Here is a 26,131-nt window from a genome sequence, read left to right on the forward strand (position 1 = left end):
CCGTCCTTCTTTGGCACCACGAACAAGTTGGAGTAAAAGCCGCGCCCCTGTTCCTGAGGGAGACGGGAATCACAACTCCTTCTGTCTTCAGAGCGGCCACTGCCTGAAGAAGTGCGTCGGCCCGAGCAGGGGAGGAAGAGGTTGTGAAGAAACGAGTTGGAGGACGAGAGGTGAACTCTATCCTGTAACCGTGAGACAGAATGTCTCTCACCCATCGGTCTTGAACATGTGGCCACCAGGTGTCGCAAAAGCGGGAGAGCCTGCCACCGACCGAGGATGCGGTTCGGGGATGCCAAGAGTCATGAGGAGGCCGCCTTGGAGGCAGTGCCTCCGGCAGCCTTTTGGGGGCGTGACTTAGACCGCCACGCGTAGGAGTTCCTCTGACCTTTCTCCGGCCTATTGGACGAAGAGGATTGGGACTTGGCGGAGGGGCGAAAGGACCGAAACCTCGATTGTATCTTACGTTGCTGAGGTCGCTTCGGCCTGGACTGGGGTAAGGAGGAGTCCTTTCCCTTGGATTCTTTAATAATCTCATCCAATCGTTCTCCAAACAGTCGGTCGCCAGAAAACGGCAAACCGGTTAGGAATCTCTTGGAAGCCGAGTCTGCCTTCCATTCGCGCAGCCACATGGCTCTGCGGACTGCCACCGAATTAGCGGATGCCACCGCTGTACGGCTAGCAGAGTCTAGGACTGCATTCATGGCGTATGAAGAAAACGCCGACGCCTGAGAAGTCAAAGATGCAACCTGCGGAGCAGAAGTACGTGTGACCGCATTAATCTCGGTTAGACAAGCAGAGATAGCTTGGAGTGCCCACACGGCTGCAAAAGCCGGGGCAAAGGACGCGCCCGTGGCTTCATAGATGGATTTCACCAGGAGCTCTATCTGCCTGTCAGTGGCATCTTTTAGCGATGAGCCATCTGCAACCGATACCACAGATCTAGCCGCCAATCTAGAGACTGGAGGATCCACCTTGGGACACTGAGCCCAACCCTTAACTACGTCAGAGGGGAAGGGGTAACGTGTGTCAGCAAGGCGCTTAGTAAAGCGCTTGTCCGGAACCGCTCTGGGTTTCTGGACAGCATCCTTGAAGTTAGAATGGTCGAAAAACGCACTCCGTGTACGTTTGGGGAACCGAAACTGGTGTTTCTCCTGCTGAGAAGCCGACTCCTCTATAGGTGGAGGCGGGGGAGATAGATCTAACACCTGGTTGATGGACGACATAAGATCATTTACTAAGGCGTCCCCTTCAGGTGTATCAAGATTGAGGGCAACGTCATGGTCAGAGCCCTGAGCTGCAACCTCCGCCTCGTCCTCCAGCGAGTCCTCCAGCCGGGAACCTGAGCAGCGTGATGAAGCTGAGGATTCCAAGCGGGCCCGCTTAGCTGGTCTGGGGCTGTGGTCCGTGGAGGAGTCCTCCACGTGAAACATAGAGCCCACCCCGGGAGCGCGCTGCGGCGTGGACCGAGAGGGACCTGGAGGCGCCGATCCAACAGTGTCCTGGGTCTGTGTAAGGACCGGTCTGGACTGCAAGGCTTCTAGCAGCTTGGCAGACCATTTGTCCATAGACTTAGCCATGGATTGTGAAACAGACTCAGAGAGCTTCTCAGCAAAAACTGCAAACTCTGTCCCTGCCGTCTGGACAGTGGTAGCATGGGGGGTCTACCTGAGCCGAGGGGCCCACAAGTGGTCGCGGCTCCGGCTGAGTCAGTGTAACAGGGGTCGAGCATTGCTCACAGTGAGGGTAGGTGGAACCCGCAGGCAACATAGCCCCACAAGAGGTACAGGTCGCAAAGAAACCCTTTGCCTTAGCGCTCTTAGTCCTTGTGGACGACATGCTGTTGTGTCCCAGGAGAGTGATCACAGAGGGTATAAGGGAAGAGTATACAGCCCGGCCGAACAGAGATAGAGATTATATATATATATATATATATATATATATATATATATATATATATATATATATATATATATATATATATATATATATATATATATATATATATATATATATATATATATATAATACGTATCTATTCAGGCAACCCAGGGGGACCAGCACCGGATGACCGGTGTGGCTTACCGACCGCTAAAAAGCGGCGTGTGTGTCCTCCAGATTCCCTGCTCCAGGTCTCCCAGCGGTGAAGAGCTCTTTCCTGATGATTCTCCAGCGCAGAATGTCTGAAAAAAATGGCTGCTGGAGCTCTCAGAGGGGGAGTGGAGCGGTGGGCGGCACCAGGAAAAAGTGTGGGAATCTGGGGTCCCTATTGTGATCAAAGAGGGGGGAGGAAGCATACAGGATGCTCCGGCCCTCACTGCCGACGTCAGGACGGCTGTCCCGCCCCTACCCTGACAGACAGGTCCGGGGGCGGGAGTCTTGCCAATAGGCCGCAACTGAAGCCGGGGACTAAATTTATGACCGTGGCCGACAAGCAGGCGCGGTCGGCGCGGAAGTCCCCCGGCTTTCACGGATCAGCAGCCGCTGTGTGTCCCAGGCAGCGTCCGGTCGGCTGTCCCGCCCCTACCCTGACAGACAGGTCCGGGGGCGAGATTTTTCAAGTAGGCCGCAACTGAAGCCGGGGATTAAATTTATGACCGCGGCCGACAAACAGGCGCGGTCGGCGCGGAAGTCCCCCGGCTTTCACGGCCTAGCAGCCCTTGCAGCGTCCGGGTGCCAGGCGCTCCATGAACCGTCCCCATGGGGACACAGAGTACCTGACAGATACAGGGCCCGGTCCCTGATGAAGAAAATACTCCGGTCCGGCAGATTCCACACAGGGGCTGCGGAGGGAGCACGGTCCCAGTACCTGGATGACCGCTCAGGATCCCACTTCTCCCAGAGCCCCTAAGGGATGGTGAAGGAAATACGGCATGAGGCTCCGGCCGTCGTACCCGCAATGGGTACCTCAACCTTAACAGCACCGCCGACGTAGTGGGGTGAGAAGGGAGCATGCCGTGGGCCCCATGGGAGCCCTCTTTTCTTCCAACCGATAACATCAGCAGCTGCTGCTGACTAAAATGGGAATGCATGAGTGGATGTGTGCCTCCTTCCACACAAAGCATAAAACTGAGGAGCCCGTGAGGCACGGGAGGGTGTATAGGCAGAGGGGTTACACTTTTGAGTGTAATACTTTGTGTGGCCTCCGGAGGCAGAAGCTATACACCCAATTGTCTGGGTCTCCCAATGGAGCGACAAAGAAAACGTGTTGAAATATTTGACCACGTCATGATGCACCGAGCATCATGCTTGGTTTGAGCAGTCATTCTGTTCTGACAGGCTGCCTTTGAAAGACAAATTCTCCTTCTCTCCTCCTCTCTCTTTCGCTCCTCACGCAAGCGACTCCAAGACTTCTCCCGAGCATCGCCAGTCTTCAGGAACTCGCTGCCTCAACACGTCAGACTATCTGCTACACTCGCAAACTTCAAATGGAACCTGAAAACTCATTTGTTCAGAAATGCCTACAATCTACAATGACCTCACTGCTTCACCACCGTGCGGAGCTGCCGCCCAGCCACCGTGCGGAGCTGCCGCCCAGCCACCGTGCGGAGCTGCCGCCCAGCCACCGTGCGGAGCTGCCGCCCAGCCACCGTGCGGAGCTGCCGCCCAGCCACCGTGCGGAGCTGCCGCCCAACCTACACCCCACCTACTGTCTCCTCCCCAAAATCCTATAGATTGTAAGCCCGCAAGGGCAGGGTCCTCTTCCCTCTGTACTAGTCTGTCTATTGTAACTTGTCACAAACCACCGGGGGGGTCACTCAGAAATCCCCCGCGCTGGCTACCAGTACGTCACAATCGGGGGGTAACAAGTGGGGGTCACCCCTCCTTTATACCTCCCGACCGACAGACAGAGCACGTGACGCGCTCTCTAGCGCCCCTCTTATAGTCAGGCCAATTATGGAATTGCCCGACAATAAGCAAGGAGGCCGCTATACTACTTATGCCGATTATTGAAGGGTCCCCGGTGAGAGTAGGGTATATATTCCCCCGACCTCCGCGGGCGGAATATATAAAATCTAATCGAAAGTATCTCAATGGCCTCCCCACAATAATCCTTGGCACAACTCGCTGCCACCAACCGCTTCACGGTAACTATTAGCCGAACACACAGACGTGGGATTCAAGATCGAGATAACAGAACAGCCCAAGATTAATTATATAATTTAATCAGCCTAAAGCACACTAGAAACTACAATATATACAATAGGGAATCTACAGAATATACATAGGTCAGAGTACAGTTACAGATAAAGCATGGTTTACAAACAGGTATGCAATTCAATCAGTTACCTTGTGCGTCTGGCCACAGGGGGGCGCTGTAGACCAGGTTTCTAGGAACTCCCACAGATGTTTCCTGCACGTGACCCCCAGCGAAAGAACACTGGAAAATGGCCGAAGTAGGGTTATCAACCTGGGCAAATCCAGGTCCCCTCCTACCTTCGTGACCTCAGAGGGAGCACTGCTCCACCCCTGGCTGGAGTTATGGACAAAATCCACAACATGGAATATGGCCATAACTTGGCCTGGGAGCGTCGTAGGCGGACGCCAATGCTCTCATTGTGACAGTTATGAATTTAGCTACAGAATGAGAGGTTTCCTGACTTGTCTACTAGTTCCACATTGGCTGATATCACGCCTGGGGTATTTCCCAAGCTCCCGCTCCCATAAAAAAGGTGTGCCAGCATCGTCCGCATGCGAAAACACCATTTTTATGGTTGCCGTATTTATCGGAAATATGGCTTGCGAGATATGAACCATTTTTTACTGGAGTCGTTCTGTCTGGCTAGTTCCAGAGCCTTATAATGAGATACAACTCTTGTTACAGGGTGACGGCAGGGAGTCATCCTGTGTCCTTTGTTCCCACATCACCTAATTTCCATATCACAGGAGATGGCCATGGGATGGGTTGCTAAACAAGTTGTGTGAAGGAAAGGGGGGGTGACACCAGGAGAGGGCTTCCTGACATAACTTGAATATCATGATTTATCGTCATATCTCCGGATTTACCTCACATAACTTGTGTATGTATTCTGTATGTAACCCCTTCTCATGTACAGCACTATGGAATTAATGATGCTCTATAAATAAATTAATAATAACAACAACAACAACAACAACAACAACAACAACAACAACAACAACAACAACAACAACAACAACAACAACAACAACAACAACAACAACAACAACAACAACAACAACAACAACAACAACAACAACAACAACAACAACAACAACAACAACAACAACAACAATAGGGTTGTCCATCACTTGGACAAACCCTTCTCGCCAGTACGGGAGAAGAGTATGGGGGGGTACATTATTTTACAAGGGATTTTACTTTACAGTATTTAATAAGAGGTTGTCCTGGTACAGGGCAACCCCTTTAATGTAAATATTAAAAATAATAAGGTTGTCCAGGCAGATTCTAAGGAGCCATGATAAATCGGAAATGACAAAATCATCCCTGAGGTGCAAAGCGTCAGAACGAAAAAAAAACAAAACAAAAAACACAAACAGTTTCCATCTAAGTATAACCCACTTCATGCGGATCTTCCGTGCCATAGCTCTGAGCTCATCCTCACGTTCCTAAGAGAGTACATGAAAAAATAAGAGAAAGATAAGATTGTTGCTGTAACTGATGACACTTTGTATTTGCCCCATAGCGAGCAGTTTTCCCGAATAGAGAGCAGCTCTTACCTGGCGTTCATGCTCCTGCTGTATAATCTTCTCTTGAGCTGCCTTTTTATCCGCCTTGTCTAAAAAAAAAGTAGGAGACATAAATCTTACCTGGTAGTAAACTGCTGGCTTAGGTACATTACAGGGGGATGTCAGACAGAATTTTCTTTATTTTTTGTAGGGATTGATTGATTTTAAAATAAAGATGCCGCAGATGATTTTACGTCAGAGGCGCTACTTCATCTCCTATTCCAGCGACCACGAACCACCATTGTGGCCAATGGAATATAGTCACACTAAACTCTACCAGGGAAGTGTGAAAAGATATGATGCTCTGTTACCCGTTAACTACAACAATAGCAATACGAGCACTCATTGCCACTAAAGCAAATACAGTGGAACCTTGGTTTAAGAGTAACTTGGTTTGAGAGTGTTTTGCAAGACAAGCAACGCTTTATACAAATGTGTAACTTGGTTTAAGAGCAATGATTTGCAAGAGCAGCAAATACTCACCGCGCACACGTCCGGTTCTGCTCTTTCACCGCTCTCTGATCCGCTCTGGAGGTAACTTTCTGTACATATGTACTGTATACTGTACACAGTATACCATTGTAAAGTACAGTATATACCCTATAGCATGTCTATCAATTTGCTTTTGCAGCACATTGCTTATACTGTACCTCTTGTACACCAACAATTGTATTCTAAGCTAATGTGTTTTTTAATTTGCTTTGTTTTTACTGTACAATATTGTGTATTAGTGATTGTAATACTATTATATGAATACAGGACATTATTTTGTATTACTGTAATAGGTTTGTATAAATACAGTAAATATTTTTGGTTGTGGAACGAATTGTCTGTGTTTCAATTATTTCCTATGGGAAAATTCGCTTTGATATAAGAGTAACTTGGTTTAAGAGCTCACTCCCGGAACGAATTACGTTCGTAATCCAAGGTTCCACTGTACATCCACTTCTCCGTTTTAGCTTCAACAGCAATGGATTCCCAAATAACATACTGTCATTTTTTTTGCTTTATAAGACGCACCACAAGTTTGGAAAAAAAACCCAAAACATTATTATTATTATTTGCGGTGGTGGAGCAAAGTCACAGGAGGCAGAGCAGTGCGATGCTGCAGGCAGAGCGGCGGGTGTCCCAGATGCTCGCTGCGGACCCCATGAGCCAGAGAACACCCAGAAACTGTCAGCGGTGCGGGTTTTAAAGAAATAGCGCCCAGAGTCGGAACATGCGCAGATTGCGCTAGCGGCTGAAAGACAAGCAGAAATCTCATCTGCGCACATGCTGCCTCCAGGCACCCTTTTCCTCAAGTCCGTTGCTGGGAGATCAATGGGCCGGAGGCGGAGCATGCGCAGAAGAGATCTTGAGCTTAGAGCTCAATCTGCGGATGCGCCGACTCCGGACACCATTGCTGAAAGCCCGCAACAGCAACATTTTCAAAATAGCCCCCCGCAGTACAGCCCACAGGGAGCACCAGTACAGCTTCCGCAGCACAACCTGCAGTGAGCACCAGCAGCACAGCGCCTGCTTCCTATGACCATTCTCCACCACCCCCCGGTAAGCTACATTCAGATTATAAGAAGCACCCCTCATTTTCCTCCCAAATTTTGGGGAGGAAATGTGCACCCTATAATACAAAAAATACGGTACTTTTTTTTATACCTTTGTATCAATCTTATGGCCAGCTTGGCTATGAAGCAGGACACTTACATTGCTTGTTTAAGGCTTTCTGCATCCGAAGTTTTAGCTTCTCCTGTGGCGTTAACTTGGCCTAGAAATATTGAGACGTCATAAGCAGCATTAGTAGAAGAAGTATAGCAATTATTCTACGGAAAGAGCGCAGACGCAGGAGAGTATTTCTGCTTGTAAGAAGAAAAACAGGTTAACGAGAATGTAAGAAAAATGATGGATTACGAGACAATTAACGGAACGCTTGCACAGAATCGGGAATTTCCAGAATCTTAGTTCATCACATAACCCTACATATCGCGCACATTAGTATAAAAACATTATACTAAATTCCGTTGTCGGCCTACGGTGCAAATCTTATCAGCAGACGGCTTATTACGACACGCTGTGTGATATAAGGATGGATCTATACGCCATGCTCTGTGCAATACACATGCCGCTAACCACAACACCGCATCCTGCGTCAATCAACAAAGCGGTAGAATTCTTACTGACTTTGGCTGCTCCGCTCTCTCGGGAAACAGCAAGTTCAGGCCTATAAAGAAAAGGCAAAGATAATACATTATACACCACATATTTCACAAGATATCAATACCTTAGAAACGTATGCAAACACAAGCTTCAGAAGATTGCAGCCCTAATGTGACCCCAAGTATGAGCCAGAGAGAAAGGCAGCGGCACTCTGTGGCAGGTTTATATTTCATGGATTCTTATCCAAATTACGGCCATGTAATAATACATTTACTCTGAATTGCCCGCCTAGGGAACCTGTATACACAGCAGGGGTCATCTTTGATTAGATAATCCCTTTAATTCACGATCTGAAATGGTAACAGTGGAAGGTGATTACTAACCTTTTCAATCGCTCTCCTATGGCTGGAGATATTGTCCTTCCAGATCCTCTTTCTCGATTTGGAGAAGGACTTCTAGAAATACTACTTGGACTACTGCCTTGAGGACGCCCAAAGGTTTTTCCACCACGGCCATAACGGTCAAGTGACCGTGAACGACTTCTACAAAAGGGGAATAAACAAAAACAGCACTGAAAAAGACATCAGAAGGTTCAGATCCAGCGAAGGTCCATCAGCTGGAAGTGACCCAATTCTAGAACAACCTTGTCCTCACCGTACAGGCAGGAACTGCAGAGAGGAAAATGAACCCTCAGCGTTTCCATAACCTCACTACACTATTCATGGCTAGTGGTTGGTTACATCTTGACCCCTCTGTGTTATTTGAACCAGCGCCGCTCTTTAGAATAGTGGAGGACATGGCTGCTTGACCTCGGTCAACTTTGGAGACTTTTGTTTTTTCTTAAAAGGGGTATTCCCATCTCAAAGCTCCTATCCCAATATGTAGGTGTCATAATAATAATAACATTAGCAAATACCTTCAATTAGAAATGTAGTATAATTCTACTGATATAGCCATGTCACTTACCTCATGTGCAGGACACTGCATCTTTGGTATCTATGGTTACAACCCCCAGCAACTAACTGCCACTATGTGAGTGGTCATAACCATGGATACTTAAGCTGCAATGCCCTGCACATCAGGTAAGACACAGTTATATCAGGAGAACTATGTTACAATTGTAATTGTAGTCATTTGCTAATATTATTACACCTACTACATATTGGGATGGGATCATGGACATAGGGATACCCTTTTAAAAGTGTTATCCGGGAACATGTAACATATATACATATTATATATATATATATATATATATACATATACACACATACATTGTTTTCCACCAGGTGGCGTTATAGGTGGTTTCACTGCATAGCGCATGGCTACTTTACTATACCTAGACACCACCTCTATGCCTATAGCTGCCACCGTTCTCAAGTTAATGGCGGTGGATAGGATATGTGTGGAGACACCAATACAATACAATACAATACAATACAATACAATACATACATATATATATATATATATTTTACACCTATGAGCTAACGGGCAGGTAGTTGCCATTTACATTCAAAGAAAGTGAGAATAAAGTAATTGACTAATTGGCCACAAGGCTAACCTGGCATAACGCAATCGCCTGAGCCCCAGGAGACCAAACACCGAGTATAAGCAGTTTTTAGTGCACATGGTGAAATGAAGGGAATTTTGTTTACTTACCGTAAATTCCTTTTCTTCTAGCTCCAATTGGGAGACCCAGACAGTGGGTGTATAGCTACTGCCTCTGGAGGCCGCACAAAGAACTACACTTAAAAGTGTAAGGCCCCTCCCCTTCTGGCTATACACCCTCCCGTAGGAGTACGGGTTCCTCAGTTTTAGTACCAAAGCAAGAAGGAGGAAAGCCAATAACAGTTTCAAAAACAAATTCAATCCGATAACCAGATCGGAGAACTTAAGAAACAACATGAACAACATGTGCACCCGAAAAACGAAACCCTAAGAACAAATAGGGCGGGTGCTGGGTCTCCCAATTGGAGCTAGAAGAAAAGGAATTTACGGTAAGTAAACAAAATTCCCTTCTTCTTTTTCGCTCCTAATTGGGAGACCCAGACAGTGGGACGTCCAAAAGCAGTCCCTGGGTGGGTAAAAAGATACCACATGAACGGGCTGTCAGACAGCCTCTTCCTACAGGTGGGCCACCGCCGCCTGAAGGACCTGTCTACCTAGGCTGGCATCTGCCGAAGCGTAGGTATGCACCTGATAGTGTTTGGTAAACGTGTGCAGACTCGACCAGGTAGCCGCCTGGCACACTTGCTGAGCCGTAGCCTGATGTCGCAATGCCCAGGACGCACCAACGGCTCTGGTAGAATGGGCCTTTAGTCCAGATGGAACCGGAAGCCCAGCAGAACGGTATGTGTGAAGAATTGGTTCCTTGATCCACCGCGCCAGGGTGGATTTGGAAGCTTGCGATCCCTTATGCTGACCAGCGACTAGGACAAAGAGCGCATCCGAACGGCGTAGAGGTGCCGTGCGAGCAATGTAAATCCTGAGTGCTCTCACCAGGTCCAACAGATGTAAACCCTTTTCAAATTGGTGAACTGGATGCGGACACAAAGATGGCAAAGTGATATCCTGATTGAGATGAAAGGAGGAAACCACCTTGGGAGAAAACTCTGGAATTGGACGCAGTACTACCTTGTCTTGGTGAAACACCAGGAAGGGAGATTTGCAAGATAACGCCGCTAGCTCGGACACTCTTCGAAGAGACGTGACCGCCACAAGAAAAACTACCTTTTGTGAAAGCCGAGAAAGGGGAACCTCTTTCAAAGGCTCGAAAGGCGGCTTTTGGAGAGCAAGGAGAACCTTGTTCAGATCCCAGGGTTCCAATGGCCGTCTGTAAGGAGGAACGATATGACAAACTCCTTGGAGAAACGTGCGTACTTTAGAAAGCCGTGCCAAGCGCTTCTGAAAGAATACGGATAGTGCGGAGACTTGACCCTTAAGCGAGCTAAGGGACAAACCTTTTTCCAGCCCAGACTGCAGGAATGAAAGAAAAATTGGCAATGCAAATGGCCAGGGAGAAAACCCTTGAGCCAAGCACCACGCTAAGAATATCTTCCACGTCCTGTGATAGATCTTAGCTGAGGATGGTTTTCTAGCTTGTCGCATTGTGGCAACAACTCCCTGAGATAAACCTGAGGCCGCTAGGATCCAGGACTCAATGGCCACACAGTCAGGTTCAGGGCCGCAGAATTCAGATGGAAAAACGGCCCTTGAGACAGCAAATCTGGACGGTTTGGTAGTGTCCACGGTTGGCCTACCGTGAGATGCCACAGATCCGGGTACCACGACCTCCTTGGCCAATCTGGAGCGACGAGTATGGCTCGATGGCAGTCGGACTTGATTTTCCGGAGAACTCTGGGTAACAATGCTAGAGGTGGGAACACATAGGGGAGACGGAATTGCGACCAATCCTGAACTAGGGCGTCTGCCGCCAGCGCTCGGTGATCGTGAGACCGTGCCATGAAAACTGGGACCTTGTTGTTGTGCCGTGACGCCATCAGATCGACGTCCGGCGTCCCCCAGCGGCAACAGATCTGTTGAAACACGTCCGGGTGAAGGGACCATTCTCCTGCGTCCATGCCCTGGCGACTGAGAAAGTCTGCTTCCCAGTTTTCCACGCCTGGGATGTGAACTGCGGATATGGTGGACGCTCTGCTTTCCACCCACGTCAAAATCCGCTGGACTTCTTGAAAAGCTTGGTGACTGCGTGTTCCCCCTTGGTGGTTGATGTACGCCACCGCCGTGGAATTGTCCGACTGAATCCGAATCTGCTTGCCTTCCAGCCATTGTTGGAAGGCTCGCAGGGCAAGATAGATTGCTCTGATTTCTAGAACATTGATCTGCAGGGTGGACTCTTCCTGAGTCCACGTCCCCTGAGCCCTGTGGTGGAGAAACACCGCTCCCCACCCTGAAAGGCTCGCATCCGTCGTGACCACTGCCCAGGACGGGGGAAGGAACGACTTTCCCTGTGACAATGAGTTGGGGAGAAGCCACCAACGTAGAGAGTCCTTGGCAGTCTGAGAGAGGGAAACCGTCCTGTCGAGGGACGTCGATTTCCCATCCCATTGGCGCAGAATGTCCCATTGGAGAGGGCGCAGATGAAACTGCGCGAACGGGACTGCCTCCATTGCTGCTACCATCTTTCCTAGGAAATGCATGAGGCGCCTCAGTGAGTGCGACTGGCTCTGAAGGAGAGATTGCACTCCAGTCTGTAGCGAGCACTGCTTGTCCAGTGGAAGCCTCACTATCGCTGATAGAGTATGAAACTCCATGCCAAGATAAGTCAGAGATTGGGTCGGGGTTAGATGAGACTTTGGAAAGTTGATAATCCACCCGAAAGTCTGGAGAGTGTCTAGCGCCACCTTCAGACTGTGTTGGCATGCCTCTTGAGAGGGTGCCTTTATAAGCAGGTCGTCTAGATACGGGATGACCGAGTGACCCTGCGAGTGCAGAACAGCTACTACTGCTGCCATGACTTTGGTGAAGACCCGGGGGGCTGTTGCCAGACCGAAAGGTAACGCTACGAACTGTAGGTGCTCGTCGTGTATGACGAAGCGTAGGTAACGCTGATGCTCTGGTGCAATCGGCACGTGGAGATACGCATCTTTGATATCTATTGATGCTAGAAAATCTCCTTGAGACATTGAGGCTATGACGGAGCGTAGGGATTCCATCCGGAACCTCCTGACTTTTACGTGTCTGTTGAGCAACTTTAGATCCAGGACGGGCCGATACGATCCGTCCTTTTTTGGGACCACAAACAGATTGGAGTAAAAACCGTGACCTTGTTCCTGAAGAGGGACAGAGGTCACCACGCCTTCCGCCTTTAGAGCGGCCACCGCCTGCAACAGAGCATCGGCTCGGTCTGGTGGTGGAGAAGTTCTGAAGAAACGAGTTGGCGGACGAGAAATGAACTCTATCCTGTACCCGTGAGACAGAATATCTCTCACCCAACGGTCTTTGACGCTTGCTAGCCAAATGTCGCCAAAGTGGGACAGCCTCCCACCGACCGCGGGTGTGGGAACCGGAGACCGCAAGTCAGGAGGACGCCGTCTTGGCAGCGGCTCCTCCGGCTGGTCTTTTTGGGCGTGACTGAGACCTCCAAGAATCTGAGCGTCTCTGGTCCTTTTGAGTCTTTTTTGACGAGGCGAATTGGGACCTGCCCGGTCCTCGAAAGGACCGATAACCAGACTGACCCCTCCTCTGTTGGGGTTTGTTTTGTCTGTGTTGCGGTAAGGAAGAGTCCTTACCCTTGGAGTGCTTGATGATTTCATCTAAACGCTCTCCAAACAATCGGTCATGAGAAAAAGGCAAATTGGTTAAGCACTTCTTGGAATGAGAATCTGCTTTCCAATGTCTCAACCACAGGGCCCTACGCAAAACAACGGAGTTGGCTGACGCCACTGCCGTGCGGCTTGTAGCGTCAAGAACAGCATTAATCGCGTATGACGCGAATGCCGCCATTTGCGAGGTCAATGGTGCTACCTGCGGGGCACATGCACGTGTGACTGAGTCGACTCGCGCAAGCCCGGCCGTGATAGCTTGGAGTGCCCATACGGCCGCAAAAGAAGGCGCTAATGACGCTCCAATCGCTTCATAGATGGATTTCAGCCAGAGCTCCATCTGCCTGTCAGTGGCATCTTTAAGTGCCGCTCCATCTTCAACTGCAACCAAGGATCTAGCTGCAAGCCTGGAAATTGGAGGATCCACTTTTGGACACTGGGTCCAACCCTTGACCACTTCAGTGGGAAAAGGGTAGCGTGTATCTTTAAGCCGTTTAGGAAAACGTCTTTCAGGATAAGCGTGGGGTTTCTGGATTGCGTCTCTGAAGTCAGCGTGGTCCAGAAAAGTGCTTAATGTACGCTTAGGGTATCTGAAATGGATTCTCTCGTGCTGCGAAGCTGACTCCTCTACAAGAGGAGCTGGTGGGGAAATATTTAACATCTTATTGATGTTAAATATAAGATCATTAACTATGGCGTCGCCATCTGGTGTATCTAGATTGAGAGCGGTCCCAGGATCAGAATCCTGATCAGTTACGTCCGCCTCATCACCCATAGATTCATCTCGCTGGGATCCTGACCATTGAGATGAATGTGAAGGCCCGTCATAGCGAGCCCGCTTAGGCTGCCCGGGGCCATCGTCCGAGTCAGAGTCTTCACCCTGAGGTGTAGATGCCCGTCCCGGAGCTTGGTAATTGAGCTGAGGGGGACCAGGGGGCAATGATTGCACAGTGTCCGTGGCCTGAAGTACAGGCCTAGCTCGCAATGTGTCCAGAATTTGTGACATAGTGAGAGACATTCTGTCAGCAAACGCTGCAAACTCAGTTCCTGTCACCTGGACAGCATTCACAGGTGGTACACCCTGGGTCACGTCCAGCAGAGGTCCCGACTGTGCAAGCGCCGCAGGGGCCGAGCACTGCACACAATGGGGGTCCGTGGAGCCTGCCGGTAGAAAAGTCCCACATGCGGTGCAGGAAGCATATAATGTCTGTGCTTTGGCACCCTTGCGTTTTACGGACGACATGCTGCTGGCTCTCTGCAATGTGAGAGAGTCTATAGCCAAAGGGGGACCAGCGCTAAGTAATACCAAGTATTTGGAGTAACAAAATACTAAGACTAGTACTGGCACAAGAGGGGGTGAGCCCTGAGGGCTGCTTACCGCCCGCTGAATAGCGGGTAAGAGGCGCAAAATCCCTTGTCTGGGTCTCCCCGGCTCCCCTCTGCAGCCCAGCGTGTTCAGCAGGAATGGCTGCCGGCGTCTGTGGAGAGGGGCGGTCCGTGGGAGTTACCAAACAAAAGTGCGGGAACAGTGTCCCCTCTGTGCCGACTGTGAGGGCTGGAGTATGTAAAAATGACTCCAGCCCTCTGCGCTGATGCCTTGGCCAGCGTCCCGCCCCTCTCCTGACTGGCAGGTCTGGGGGCGGGAACGAACGGAAACAGGCCGCAAAAGCCGGGGACTCGAGTTATCAGCGCGGCCGCCGTAAAAGCGCGGGCCGCGCCGAAGTCCCCGGCGCACCACAAGTGCCAGCCGCGCCGCTGTCCCAGCGGCCGGCGCGACCGTTCCTAGAAGTGGCCCGCGTCCCGCCCCTCTCCTGACTGGCAGGTCTGGGGGCGGGAACAAACAGAAGCAGGCCGCAAAAGCCGGGGACTCTAGTTATCAGCGCGGCCGCCGGAAAAGCGCAGGCCGCGCTGAAGTCCCCGGCGCACTACAAGTGCCAGCCGCGCCGCAGTCCCAGCGGCCGGCGCGACCGATTCCAATAAGTGTGCCTGCTTCAGCGAAGCTGAATGAGGCCATGGCACAAGCGCCGCAGCGCTGATGTCCCCCGGCGCACTACAACACCCAGCATGCTGCGGTGTGAGCGCCAAATACACGGGGACACAGAGTACCTTGAGGAAGCAGGGCCATGTCCCTGATGTACTCCGCTCCATCCAGCATCTTCTCCAGGGGCTGTAGATGGAGCACGGTCTCAGTGCCTGGAGACCGGTAAATCCCACTTCACCCAGAGCCTTGTAAAAAGGGATGGGGAAGGAATCAGCATGTGGGCTCCTGCCGCCGTACCCGCAATGGGTACCTCAACCTTACAAACACCTCCGACATACAGTGGGGTGAGAAGGGAGCATGCTGGGAGTCTGTATAGACCCTCTTTTCTTCCATCCGACATAGTCAGCAGCTACTGCTGACTAAAAACAATGGAGCTATGCGTGCGTGTCTGACCTCCTGCGCACAAAGCTAAAACTGAGGAACCCGTACTCCTACGGGAGGGTGTATAGCCAGAAGGGGAGGGGCCTTACACTTTTAAGTGTAGTTCTTTGTGCGGCCTCCAGAGGCAGTAGCTATACACCCACTGTCTGGGTCTCCCAATTAGGAGCGAAAAAGAAATAGCAATTGAGAAGGGGTTGTCCAAGTAGTGAACAGCCCCTTTAAAGTTTATTAAAAACAGAAACAGACTACCATATAAGGCAATAAATCATTGTAAAAAAAAGTGTCATTTTAGAGAACATTCCCTTATTTGTTTAGATCTCTAAAAAGATTTCACCTTAAAATGTTAAAGAAAAAAACCCCAACACACATGTGGCTTACATACAACTTACCGAGACCTGCGCCTTCCCCCATAATATCGGTCACGGTCTGGGGATCTGGATCTGGAATACTTTCTGCTGTCCCGTGCGCCTCCTCCACCAGAATACCTCCTTGCGGGGCTGCGAGAATACCTACGGGAGCGGCTACGGGGTGATGATGATCGACGTCTGCGGTTATCTCTCCTTGATCTGGAGCTTGACCTAGACCTGGAAGATGATCTTGAGCTGGACGATGTGGAGGAAGACGAAGAAGAAGATGAAGAGGAAGACTTCCGTCTAAACATTGAAATTAGGGGGAAAAAAAAAATAAAAAATAACATGTCAAGTTACAAAGCAGCTATAGGACAGACCAAGCGTACTAGACTACTCCTAACAGGGCTACTATATTAATGAGAGAAAAATCTATTATAAGTAAAAAAAAAAAATCAAGGTAATCAAAACACTAGTTGTCAGAAGGAGCAAGTGGTAACATCCTCACTTACCATAAGGAAATGTACTTTAAAACACAAAGTAATGAAAACAAAAACAAAATATATACTCCCTTTTCTTGAGAATTTGCATTTTTATCTTTTTTTTTCCCCATTTGTTGTTGCAGTGCTTTGTGCACTATGAAGGTAAACGGCCATTAAAACCACAAAACTGTAGGCAGATCACCAGCCTTACACTTCATTGGCAGCAACCACTGCCAGGTAGGATGATCAGTCTATATAGAAAGTAGATCTTAAGGAGACCTTTCAGGATCAGTAAGTTTTATTGCTCTACCTTATCCTGTTATCTTCTTGTATGCTCCATAGAATTCAGTGTCATGAAGGCAAATCAAATGTTTGTAAATACATCCTGTGCCCCCAATGAAACGAGAGAGAAATGCAGTTTGTATCTACATATGCTTGACTAGATACTATGTCACACTGAATTCTATGGCGCTTACAACAAGATAACAGGATAAGGTAGAGCAACAAAACTTACTGATCCTGAAAGGGTCTCCATAAATACCATTTAAAGAGAACATTAGTATTGTAGTGGAAAATCACCTGACAGATTCCCTTGAAACTTAGTGTAACATTATTAACCAAAAGGTAAGCGATTAAAAAAAAAAAACAAAAACCTGTGTCATACATTGCCTCATTTGGGCCTGCACTGGAGTATAAGTAAATCAGTTTTGCCTGGAGTGTTCCTTTAAAGAGGTTTTCCCCCACGAACAAAGTTAATTTTAATCAATAGATCTTGGAATAATAATACAGTATATTACAAAAGTGGGTACACCCCTCTTTTTTGCAAACATTTTATTATATTTGTTCATATGACAACACTGAAGATCTGACGCTTTGATATAATGTGTAAAGTAGTCAATGTGCAGCTTATATACAAGTGTAAATTTGGTGCCCTCTAAATAACTCATACTGCTGGACTGCACGGGATCACAGTTAATTCTTTTTGGGAGGTAAAACATTTCCCTGCCTGTTAAAGAATGTTTTACCTCCAAGGAAGAATCAGCTGTGATCCCATGCTGTAATGTCTGTATACTCTGTTGAGTCTTCCCCGGCCCAGGAGATGTGGTATGATCAGACCATGTGCCTGTACGGTCAGACACGGCCATTACACAGTACACAGCAGGGACACATTACATATATTTTTATTTTTTTTTTAAAAAAAACCTATCCAAGATCTATTGATTAAAGTTTACTTTTCTGGAGGGAAAACCCTTTAAAGGGCAAATACATTCAACTGTATAACGGCTGTATTTTTTCATCTGTATCACTGCCAAATTTTCCAGCGTGACCCTTGATTCAAGCGAACAGCATCATATACGCCTATGATGTTGCAAGCTCTGGTCACAAGACCATTGGGTGTATTGCAAATAGCAGCCATAATATAGATTAGAAGAAGGGAATTTTGTTTACTTACCGTAAATTCCTTTTCTTCTAGCTCCAATTGGGAGACCCAGACAATTGGGTGTATAGCTATTGCCTCTGGAGGCCACACAAAGTATTACACTTAAAAGTGTAAGGCCCCTCCCCTTCTGGCTATACACCCCCAGTGGGATCACTGGCTCACCAGTTTTAGTGCCAAAGCAAGAAGGAGGAAAGCCAATAACTGGTTTAAAGACCAATTCAATCCGAGGAAACATCGGAGAACTGAACCATACCACATGAACAACATGTGTACCCGAAAAAACAGAAAAACCCCGAGAAAACAGGGCGGGTGCTGGGTCTCCCAATTGGAGCTAGAAGAAAAGGAATTTACGGTAAGTAAACAAAATTCCCTTCTTCTTTTTCGCTCCTAATTGGGAGACCCAGACAATTGGGACGTCCAAAAGCAGTCCCTGGGTGGGTAAAAGAATACCTCGTGATAGGGCCGTCAAACAGCCCTTCCCTACAGGTGGGCAATCGCCGCCTGAAGGACTTATCTACCTAGGCTGGCGTCTGCCGAAGCGTAGGTATGCACCTGAAAATGCTTGGTAAAAGTATGCAGACTCAATCAGGTAGGTGCCTGACACACCTGCTGAGCCGTAGCCTGGTGCCGTAATGCCCAGGATGCACCCACGGCTCTGGTAGAATGGGCCTTCAGCCTTGAGAGAACCAGAAGCCCAGAAGAACTGTAGGTTTCAAGAATTGGTTCCTCGATCCCCCGAGCCAGGGTGGATTCAGAAGCTTGCGACTGTTTACGCCGACCAGCGACAAGGACAAAGAGTGCATCTGGGTGGCGCAGGAGCGCCATGCGGGAAGTAGAACCTGAGTGCTCTTCACCAGAACCAACAGATGCAAATCCTTCTGAAATTGATGGACTGGACGAGGACACAAAGAAGGTGAGGTGATATCCTGATTGATATGAAAGTGGGATACCACCTTAGGGAGAAATTCCGGAATCGGACGTAGAACTACCCTGTCCTGGTGAAGGACCAGGAAGGGAGATTTGTATGAGAGCGTTGCTAGCTCGGAAACTCTCCTAAGAGACGAGACCGTTACTAGAAGGCCACTTCCCGAGAAAAGCGGGAAGGGAGACCTCTTTCAAAGGCTCGAAAGGCGGCATCTGGAGAGCAATTAGAACCTTGTTCAGATCCCAGGGCTCTAACGGCCGCCTGTACGGAGTGCTGAGAAGACAAACTCCCCGTAGGAACGTGCGTACTTGAGGAAGTCGTTTCTGAAAAAATACAGATAGCGCTGAGACTTGTCCCTGAAGGGAACTGAGCGACAACCCTTTTTCCAACCTAGATTGCAGGAAGGAAGGAAACAGACGATGCAACCGGCCAGGGAGAAACACCCTGCGCCGAGCACCGAGATAAGAATATCTTCCACGTCCTGTGGTCAATCTTGGCGGACGTTGGTATGCTAGCCTGTCTCATGGTGGCAACCACATCCTGAGGTAACCCTGACGACTAGGTTCCAGGACTCAATGCCACACCATTAGGTTGAGGGCCGTAGAATTCAAATGGAAGAATGGCCCTGGAGACAGCCAGTCTGATTGGTCTGGTAGTGCCCCCGGTTAGCCTACCGTGAGGCACCACAGAACCGGGAACCACAACACCCTCGGCCAATCTGTAGCGACGAGGATGGCGCGGCCGCAGTCGGTCCTGATCTAACGCAGCACTCTGGGCAACAATGCTAGAGGTGGCACATAAGGTAGCTGGAACTGCGACCAATGCTGAACTAAGGCGTCTGCCGCCAGAGCTCGATGATTGTGAAACCGTGCCATGAAGCTGGCACATTGTTGTTGTGCCGTGACGCCATTAGATCGACGTCCGGCCTCTGTCAGCGGCGCCAGATCTCCTGAAACCCAATTGAAGAGACCATACCCTTTCGGCCACACCCCGGCGACTTAGGAAGTCAGCTTTCTAGTTTTCCACGCCTGGGATGTGAACTGTGGATATGGTGGATGCCGTGTCTTCCACCCACATCAGAACCTGCCGGACTTCCTGGAAGGCTTGCCGGTTGCGTGTTCTTCCTTGGTGGTTGATGTATGCCACCGCTGTGGAGTTGTCCGACTGAAGTCGGATTTGCTTGCTTTCCAGCTGCTGTTGGAAGGTTTGTAGGGCAAGATACACTGCTCTGTGTTCAAGAGCATTGATCTGAAGGGTGGACTCTTGCTGAGTCCACGTACCCTGAGCGCTGTGGTGGAGAAAAACTGCTCCCCACCCTGATCGACTGGCGTCTGTCGGAACTATCGCCCAGGATGGGGATAGGAAGGACCTTCTTTTTGACCATGAGGTGTGAAGAAGCCACCACCGTAGAGAGTCCTTGGCCGCCTGAGAAAGAAAGACGACTGTTGAGGGAGGTCGACTCCCCGTCCCATTGGCGGAGAATGTCACATTGTAGTGGACGCAGATGAAACTGCGCGAAAAGAACTGCCTCCATTGCTACTATCTTACGTAGGAAGTGCATGAGGCGTCTCAATGTGTGCGACTGGTTCTTAAAGAAGAGATTGCAGCCCGTAGTGAATGCTGTTTGTCTAGCGGAAGCTTCACTATCGCTGAGAGAGTATGAAACTCCATGCCTAGATATGTTCGCGATAGGGTCGGGGTCGGATCTGACTTTAAAAAGTTGATGATCCACCCAAAACTCTAGAGAGTCTCCAGCGCAACGTTCGGGCAGTGTCGGCATGTTTCCTGAGAGAGTGCCTAGACAAGTAGATCGTCTAAATATGGGATCACAGAGTGACCCTGAGAGTGCAGGACTGTGACTACTGCTGCCCTGACCTTGGCGAAGACCAGTGGGACTGTCGCTAGCCGGAAGGTAGAGCTACGAACTGAAGGTGTTCGTCTCCTAAAACGAAGCGTAGAAACGCTAGTGCTCTGGATCAATCGGCACGTGTGGATAAGCATCCTTGATGCCTAATGATGCTAGGAAATCTCCTTGGGACATTGAGGCGATGACATGGCGGAGGGATTCCATCCGGAACCGCCTGGTGTCCACGAGCTTGCTGAGCAGTTTTAGATCCAGAACGGGACGGAACGGCCCGTTCTTATAGGCACCGCAAATAATTTGGGGTAAAAACCGTGACCTTGTTCCTGAAGAGGAACGGGGGTCATCACTCTTTCTGCCTATAGAGTGCACCCTGTTTGCAGAAGAGCAGCGGCTCGCCCGGGAGGTGGAGAAGTTCTGAAGAATCGAGTTGGAGGACGAGAAGTGAGCTCTATCCTGTACCCGTGAGACAGAATGTCTCACACCCAACGGTCATTGACCTATGGCAGCTAAATATCGCCAAGGCGGGAGAGCCTGCTACCGACCGAGGATGCGGAGAGAGGAGGCCGCAAGACATGAGGAAGCCGCCTTGGAAGCGGGTTTTCAGACTGTCTCTTTTTTGGGCGTGACTGAGCCCGCCAAGAATCTGAGCTCCTCTGATCCTTTTGAGTCCACATTGGACGAGGAAAAATGGGACCTGGCCGAGCCTCGAAAAGACCGAAACCCCGACTGCCTCCTGCTCTGTTGGGGTTTGTTGTGTCCGGGCTGAGGAAAGGATGAATCCTTACCCCTGGACTGTTTAATGGTTACATCCAAACGCTCACCAAACAGTCGGTCAGCAGAAAAGGCAACTGGTTAAGCACCCTTTTTTGGAAGCAGAATCTGCCGTCCATTCACTTAACGAGCAGACCAGGCTCTGCTTAAAAACACGGAGTAGCGGAGGCTACTGCCGCACGGTTCGCAGAGTCTAGGGCAACCTGACTCGCGTAAGAAACAAATGCAGACATTTGAGAGGTTAAGGATGCCACCTGCGGCACAGATGTACGTGTAACCGTGTCAATCTGTGTAAGACAAGCTGAAATAGCTTGGAGTGCCCCAAGGGTGAGAATGCTGGAGCCAACGGTGCGCCGACAGCCTCATAGATGGATTTAGACCAGAGATCCATCTGTCTGTCAGTGGCATCTTTAATTGCAGCTCCATCTCCCGCTGCAACTATGGAACTAGCTACAAGCCTGGAGATTGGAGGATGCCGCTTGGGACACTGGGTCCAGTCCTTGACCACGTCAGGGGGCAGGGATAACGTGTATCCTAAGCCGTTTGGAGAAGCGCATATCTGGATAAGTGTGGTGTTCCTGGACTGCCTCTCTGAAGGCAGAGTGGTCCAGAAAAATACGTGAAGCTGACTCCTCCACTGGAGGAGCTGGGTGAGAAATAACCAACATTCTATTGATGGACGCTATAAGATTATTCACTATGGCGTCACCATTAGGTGTATCCAGATTGAGAGCGGTCTCAGGATCAGAATCCTGAGCCGCTACTTCCGCCTCATTACACAGAGAGTCCTTCTGCTAGGACCCTGATGAAACCGAGGGCCGCTCATAGTGAGCCCGCTTAGGCTGTCTGGGACTGACGTCTGTGCAGAGCCGTGACTCTGGGATGCGTGTGACATTCCCGGAGCTGTTAGTTGTTCACACTGAGGGGGGCCATGGATCAATGATTCAACAGTGCCCATGTTGTGAGAGACATGTCCGGACTGCTAGGCTTCTAGTATCATAGCCCTAGTCTCAGAAAATCTGTCAGCAAATACTGCAGACACCGTCCTCATCCTCTGGCCATTAGCAGAGACTCCGGCTGAGTTGGATACAATGGGGGTCTATGTAACCTGCCGGCCGTATAGCCGTACATGCTGTAGCGGCTGCATAGAAAAACATGTGGTTCTGCACCTTTGTTTTACACAGAGAATATGCTGATAACTCCTCCGCACAATCCAGGAGGGTATATACAACGTGCGACCAAACAGTGCAATGTATATAGTAGAAGCATATCTATAAGTGCACTTCTGCACTAGTGGGGTTAGCACCCCAGGTGCTGCTTAACGCCTGTTACAGCGATTGTGTGACTATCAGAATGCCAGGGTCTTCCACACTTGTCTCTGTATCGTACAGAAAACTGACACTAATGGCTGCCGGCGTCCTGTATAGAGAAGGAAGCCGTGGGCGTGCCTGAGAAAGTGCGGGAATCCGGTTTCACAGTGCACACAGTGAGAGGGGTGGAGTATGCAAAACATACTCCAGCTCTCAGCGCTGCTGTGCTATGCAGCGTCACGCCCCTACCCTGACTGTCAGGGCTGTGGGCGGTAACGAAGGGAGACTAGGCCCAGAAGCCGGGGACTCGAGTTAATAAGCGCGGCCGGCATATCAGTGCTGGCCGGCGAGGAAGTCCCCGGCGCACCACAACTCCCAGCGGCGCCTTAAATAAAAACGGCAGCGGCGTTAGCGCGGTAGTCACCCAATACACTAACACACCCAGCAACGCTGTGGTGTGCGATGGCACTAGTGCGGACAGCGCCGCTGTCCCTGGCGCACTAACACACCCAGCAGTGCTGCCGTGTGTCTGCGCGGTCCCCACAGGGACACCGAGTACCTCCATGTAGCAGGGCCATGTCCCTGAAGATACTCCGCTCCATGTCCAGCAGTACCAGGGGCTGTGGATGGAGCACGGCCTCAGTGCCTGGAGACCGATAGAATCCCACTTCACCCAGAGCCCTGTAAAAAGGGATGGGGAAGGAAGCAGCATGTGGGCTCCAGCCTCCGTACCCGCAATGGGTACCTCAACCTTAACAAACACCTCCGACATCAAGTGGGGTGAGAAGGGAGCATGCTGGGGGCCCTTTAGTATGGGCCCTCTTTTCTTCCATCCGACATAGTCAGCAGCTGCTGCTGACTAAACAGTGGAGCTATGCGTGGATGTGTTGCCTCCTTCGCACAAAGCACAAAACTGGTGAGCCAGTGATCCCACTGGGGGTGTATAGCCAGAAGGGGAGGGGCCTTACACTTTTAAGTGTAATACTTTGTGTGGCCTCCAGAGGCAATAGCTATACACCCAATTGTCTGGGTCTCCCAATTAGGAGCGAAAAAGAAAATACAGTTGTGTGAATCTTCCCTACAAGGGATCCTTTTTTCTTAAATCCTGTGCCAGTATATATTTAACATGACTCTTTCATAAGAACTTATGTTAGAGCATTTAAATAATGATTGAAACAAACAGGGCCATATACAAAAAGCATTACTGCCCCATTCCAATTACCGGTTGGGGAGTTCCGGCCCTTCTAATGCAGAAGACTCTGGGCCTCCCGCCCTCCCCCGTAAACTCCGACCCATACGACATACGGCTGGGGAGAATCGAAAGTTACCGACCGGGAGGCCTCTTTACGACCTGAAGAAGAAGTCCCAGGGGCCTGTGAATGTGGGGCCCTTTTGTTGCCACTGCTTGCAGGAGTTTGAGCTGCAGGGCCAGCAGCGGACTCATCTTCACTGCCCCCAAAGCTGGTTATAAAAGTAATAGCTTCCTCCCGCCCTTGGCTTGGAGAGCGGGAACGTGAAGCAGATGAAGACTCCGATTGGGACCTGCAGAAAAGAATAGGAGATGTGACTTACAGCCTACCAATGGATAACACTATTTACTTTAAGGAGCTTATGGTAAAAATGGTATCTGGACTGCAAGCAGGATGTTATAGAGCAGGAGGAGCTGATCAGATTCATATTGTTTCTATGCATAGGAGCCCAGCGGGGCGGGCCCGCTAGACCCGAGAGCCCAGCGGGGCGGGCCCGCTAGACCCGAGAGCCCAGCGGGGCGGGCCCGCTAGACCCCGAGAGCCCAGCGGGGCGGGCCCGCTAGACCCGAGAGCCCAGCGGGGCGGGCCCGCTAGACCCGAGAGCCCAGCGGGGCGGGCCCGCTAGACCCGAGAGCCCAGCGGGGCGGGCCCGCTAGACCCGAGAGCCCAGCGGGGCGGGGCCCGCTAGACCCGAGAGCCCAGCGGGGCGGGCCCGCTAGACCAGAGAGCCCAGCGGGGCGGGCCCGCTAGACCAGAGAGCCCAGCGGGGCGGGCCCCCTAGACCAGAGAGCCCAGCGGGGCGGGCCCCCTAGACCAGAGCCCAGCGGGGCGGGCCCCCTAGACCAGAGCCCAGCGGGGCGGGCCCACTAGAGAGCCCAGCGGGGCGGGCCCACTAGAGAGCCCAGCGGGGCGGGCCCACTAGAGAGCCCAGCGGGCGGGCCCACTAGAGAGCCCAGCGGGCGGGCCCACTAGAGAGCCCAGCGGGCGGGCCCACTAGAGAGCCCAGCGGGCGGGCCCACTAGAGAGCCCAGCGGGCGGGCCCACTAGAGAGCCCAGCGGGCGGGCCCACTAGAGAGCCCAGCGGGCGGGCCCACTAGAGAGCCCAGCGGGCGGGCCCACTAGAGAGCCCAGCGGGCGGGCCCACTAGAGAGCCCAGCGGGCGGGCCCACTAGAGAGCCCAGCGGGCGGGCCCACTAGAGAGCCCAGCGGGCGGGCCCACTAGAGAGCCCAGCGGGCGGGCCCACTAGAGAGCCCAAGCGGGCGGGCCCACTAGAGAGCCCAGGCGGGGCGGGCCCACTAGAGTGAGTCTTCCTGCATGACTGTGCATGCAGAAAGATGCTGTCAATCACTAGTAGGGTCCGCCCACTGCACAAATAATAAAAATACAAATAAAATACAAGTTATACTCAACATTTTCCAACAAACCTATATTCTAATATTCTGCTCAGCTTCTTCTCTATCCCGTGCTATACACAGATCTGACTATATGCAAGTGACCGTTTCAATGTCACTAATCATTTCTATGTTTTCCGCTGCTCATTTTTCAGCTTTCCTGTGCAGACTGAGTACTACAGAATTTAAAATGAAACCTGTCACAGGATTAAAGAGTATATCCAGGACTTTAAGAGAGAAAAAAAAAAATGTGCCGAGGCACTAATAGGCAGGTAGTTCCGATATACCTGCCTGTTGTGCCGGTGTCATTCTTCGCTGGCACAGACCGCTACTTTGGTGATACAATGGCATCGTCAGCAGAGCGGAGGCTTCTTTTCTGCTAAGCTTTGTAGATCGGGCAGAACAGCCGATGTCATGCTGAATGACAGCTCTTTACTGCCTAATTGGTGGAGCCTGCTGTCAATCAACAGGACGTTGGTTATCTCGCCCATCTACAGAGCAGAGCAGATGAGAAGCCGCAGCCCTGTTGATGCAACATTGAGGAAGCAGCAGAATCACCGGCAGGAGCCGCCAGTGAAAGCTCTTTCCTGGAACACAACGATGCCAGGCAAAACAGGCAGGTAGGTAGCAAATACCTGCCTGCAAGTGCTTAGGCAGTTTATTTCTTAAAGTCTTAGATATGCCATTTAAGGCTCGAGATACACGGCGACAGGTGTTAAAATACTGCTGATGTGAAAGCAGCCTAACTGCGTCAAGAATCGATTTTTTGCCGCAAAACCGGA

The 26,131-nt window shown here is 50.4% G+C and overlaps 1 protein-coding gene across 1 annotated transcript in view; it reads right to left on the reverse strand.

The window, feature by feature from the left end:
* CLASRP (CLK4 associating serine/arginine rich protein) overlaps positions 1 to 26,131 on the reverse strand; it is a 123,863-nt gene that overhangs the window by 35,042 nt on the left and 62,690 nt on the right. Inside the window, 7 exon segments of the mRNA XM_075324858.1 lie at positions 5,540 to 5,586; positions 5,698 to 5,756; positions 7,408 to 7,468; positions 7,882 to 7,921; positions 8,241 to 8,399; positions 15,957 to 16,220; positions 24,040 to 24,274. Of these exon segments, the coding sequence (XP_075180973.1) occupies positions 5,540 to 5,586; positions 5,698 to 5,756; positions 7,408 to 7,468; positions 7,882 to 7,921; positions 8,241 to 8,399; positions 15,957 to 16,220; positions 24,040 to 24,274 (865 nt within the window).

This window comes from Anomaloglossus baeobatrachus, chromosome 9 (genome assembly GCF_048569485.1).
Source record: "Anomaloglossus baeobatrachus isolate aAnoBae1 chromosome 9, aAnoBae1.hap1, whole genome shotgun sequence".
NCBI lineage: Eukaryota > Metazoa > Chordata > Amphibia > Anura > Aromobatidae > Anomaloglossus > Anomaloglossus baeobatrachus.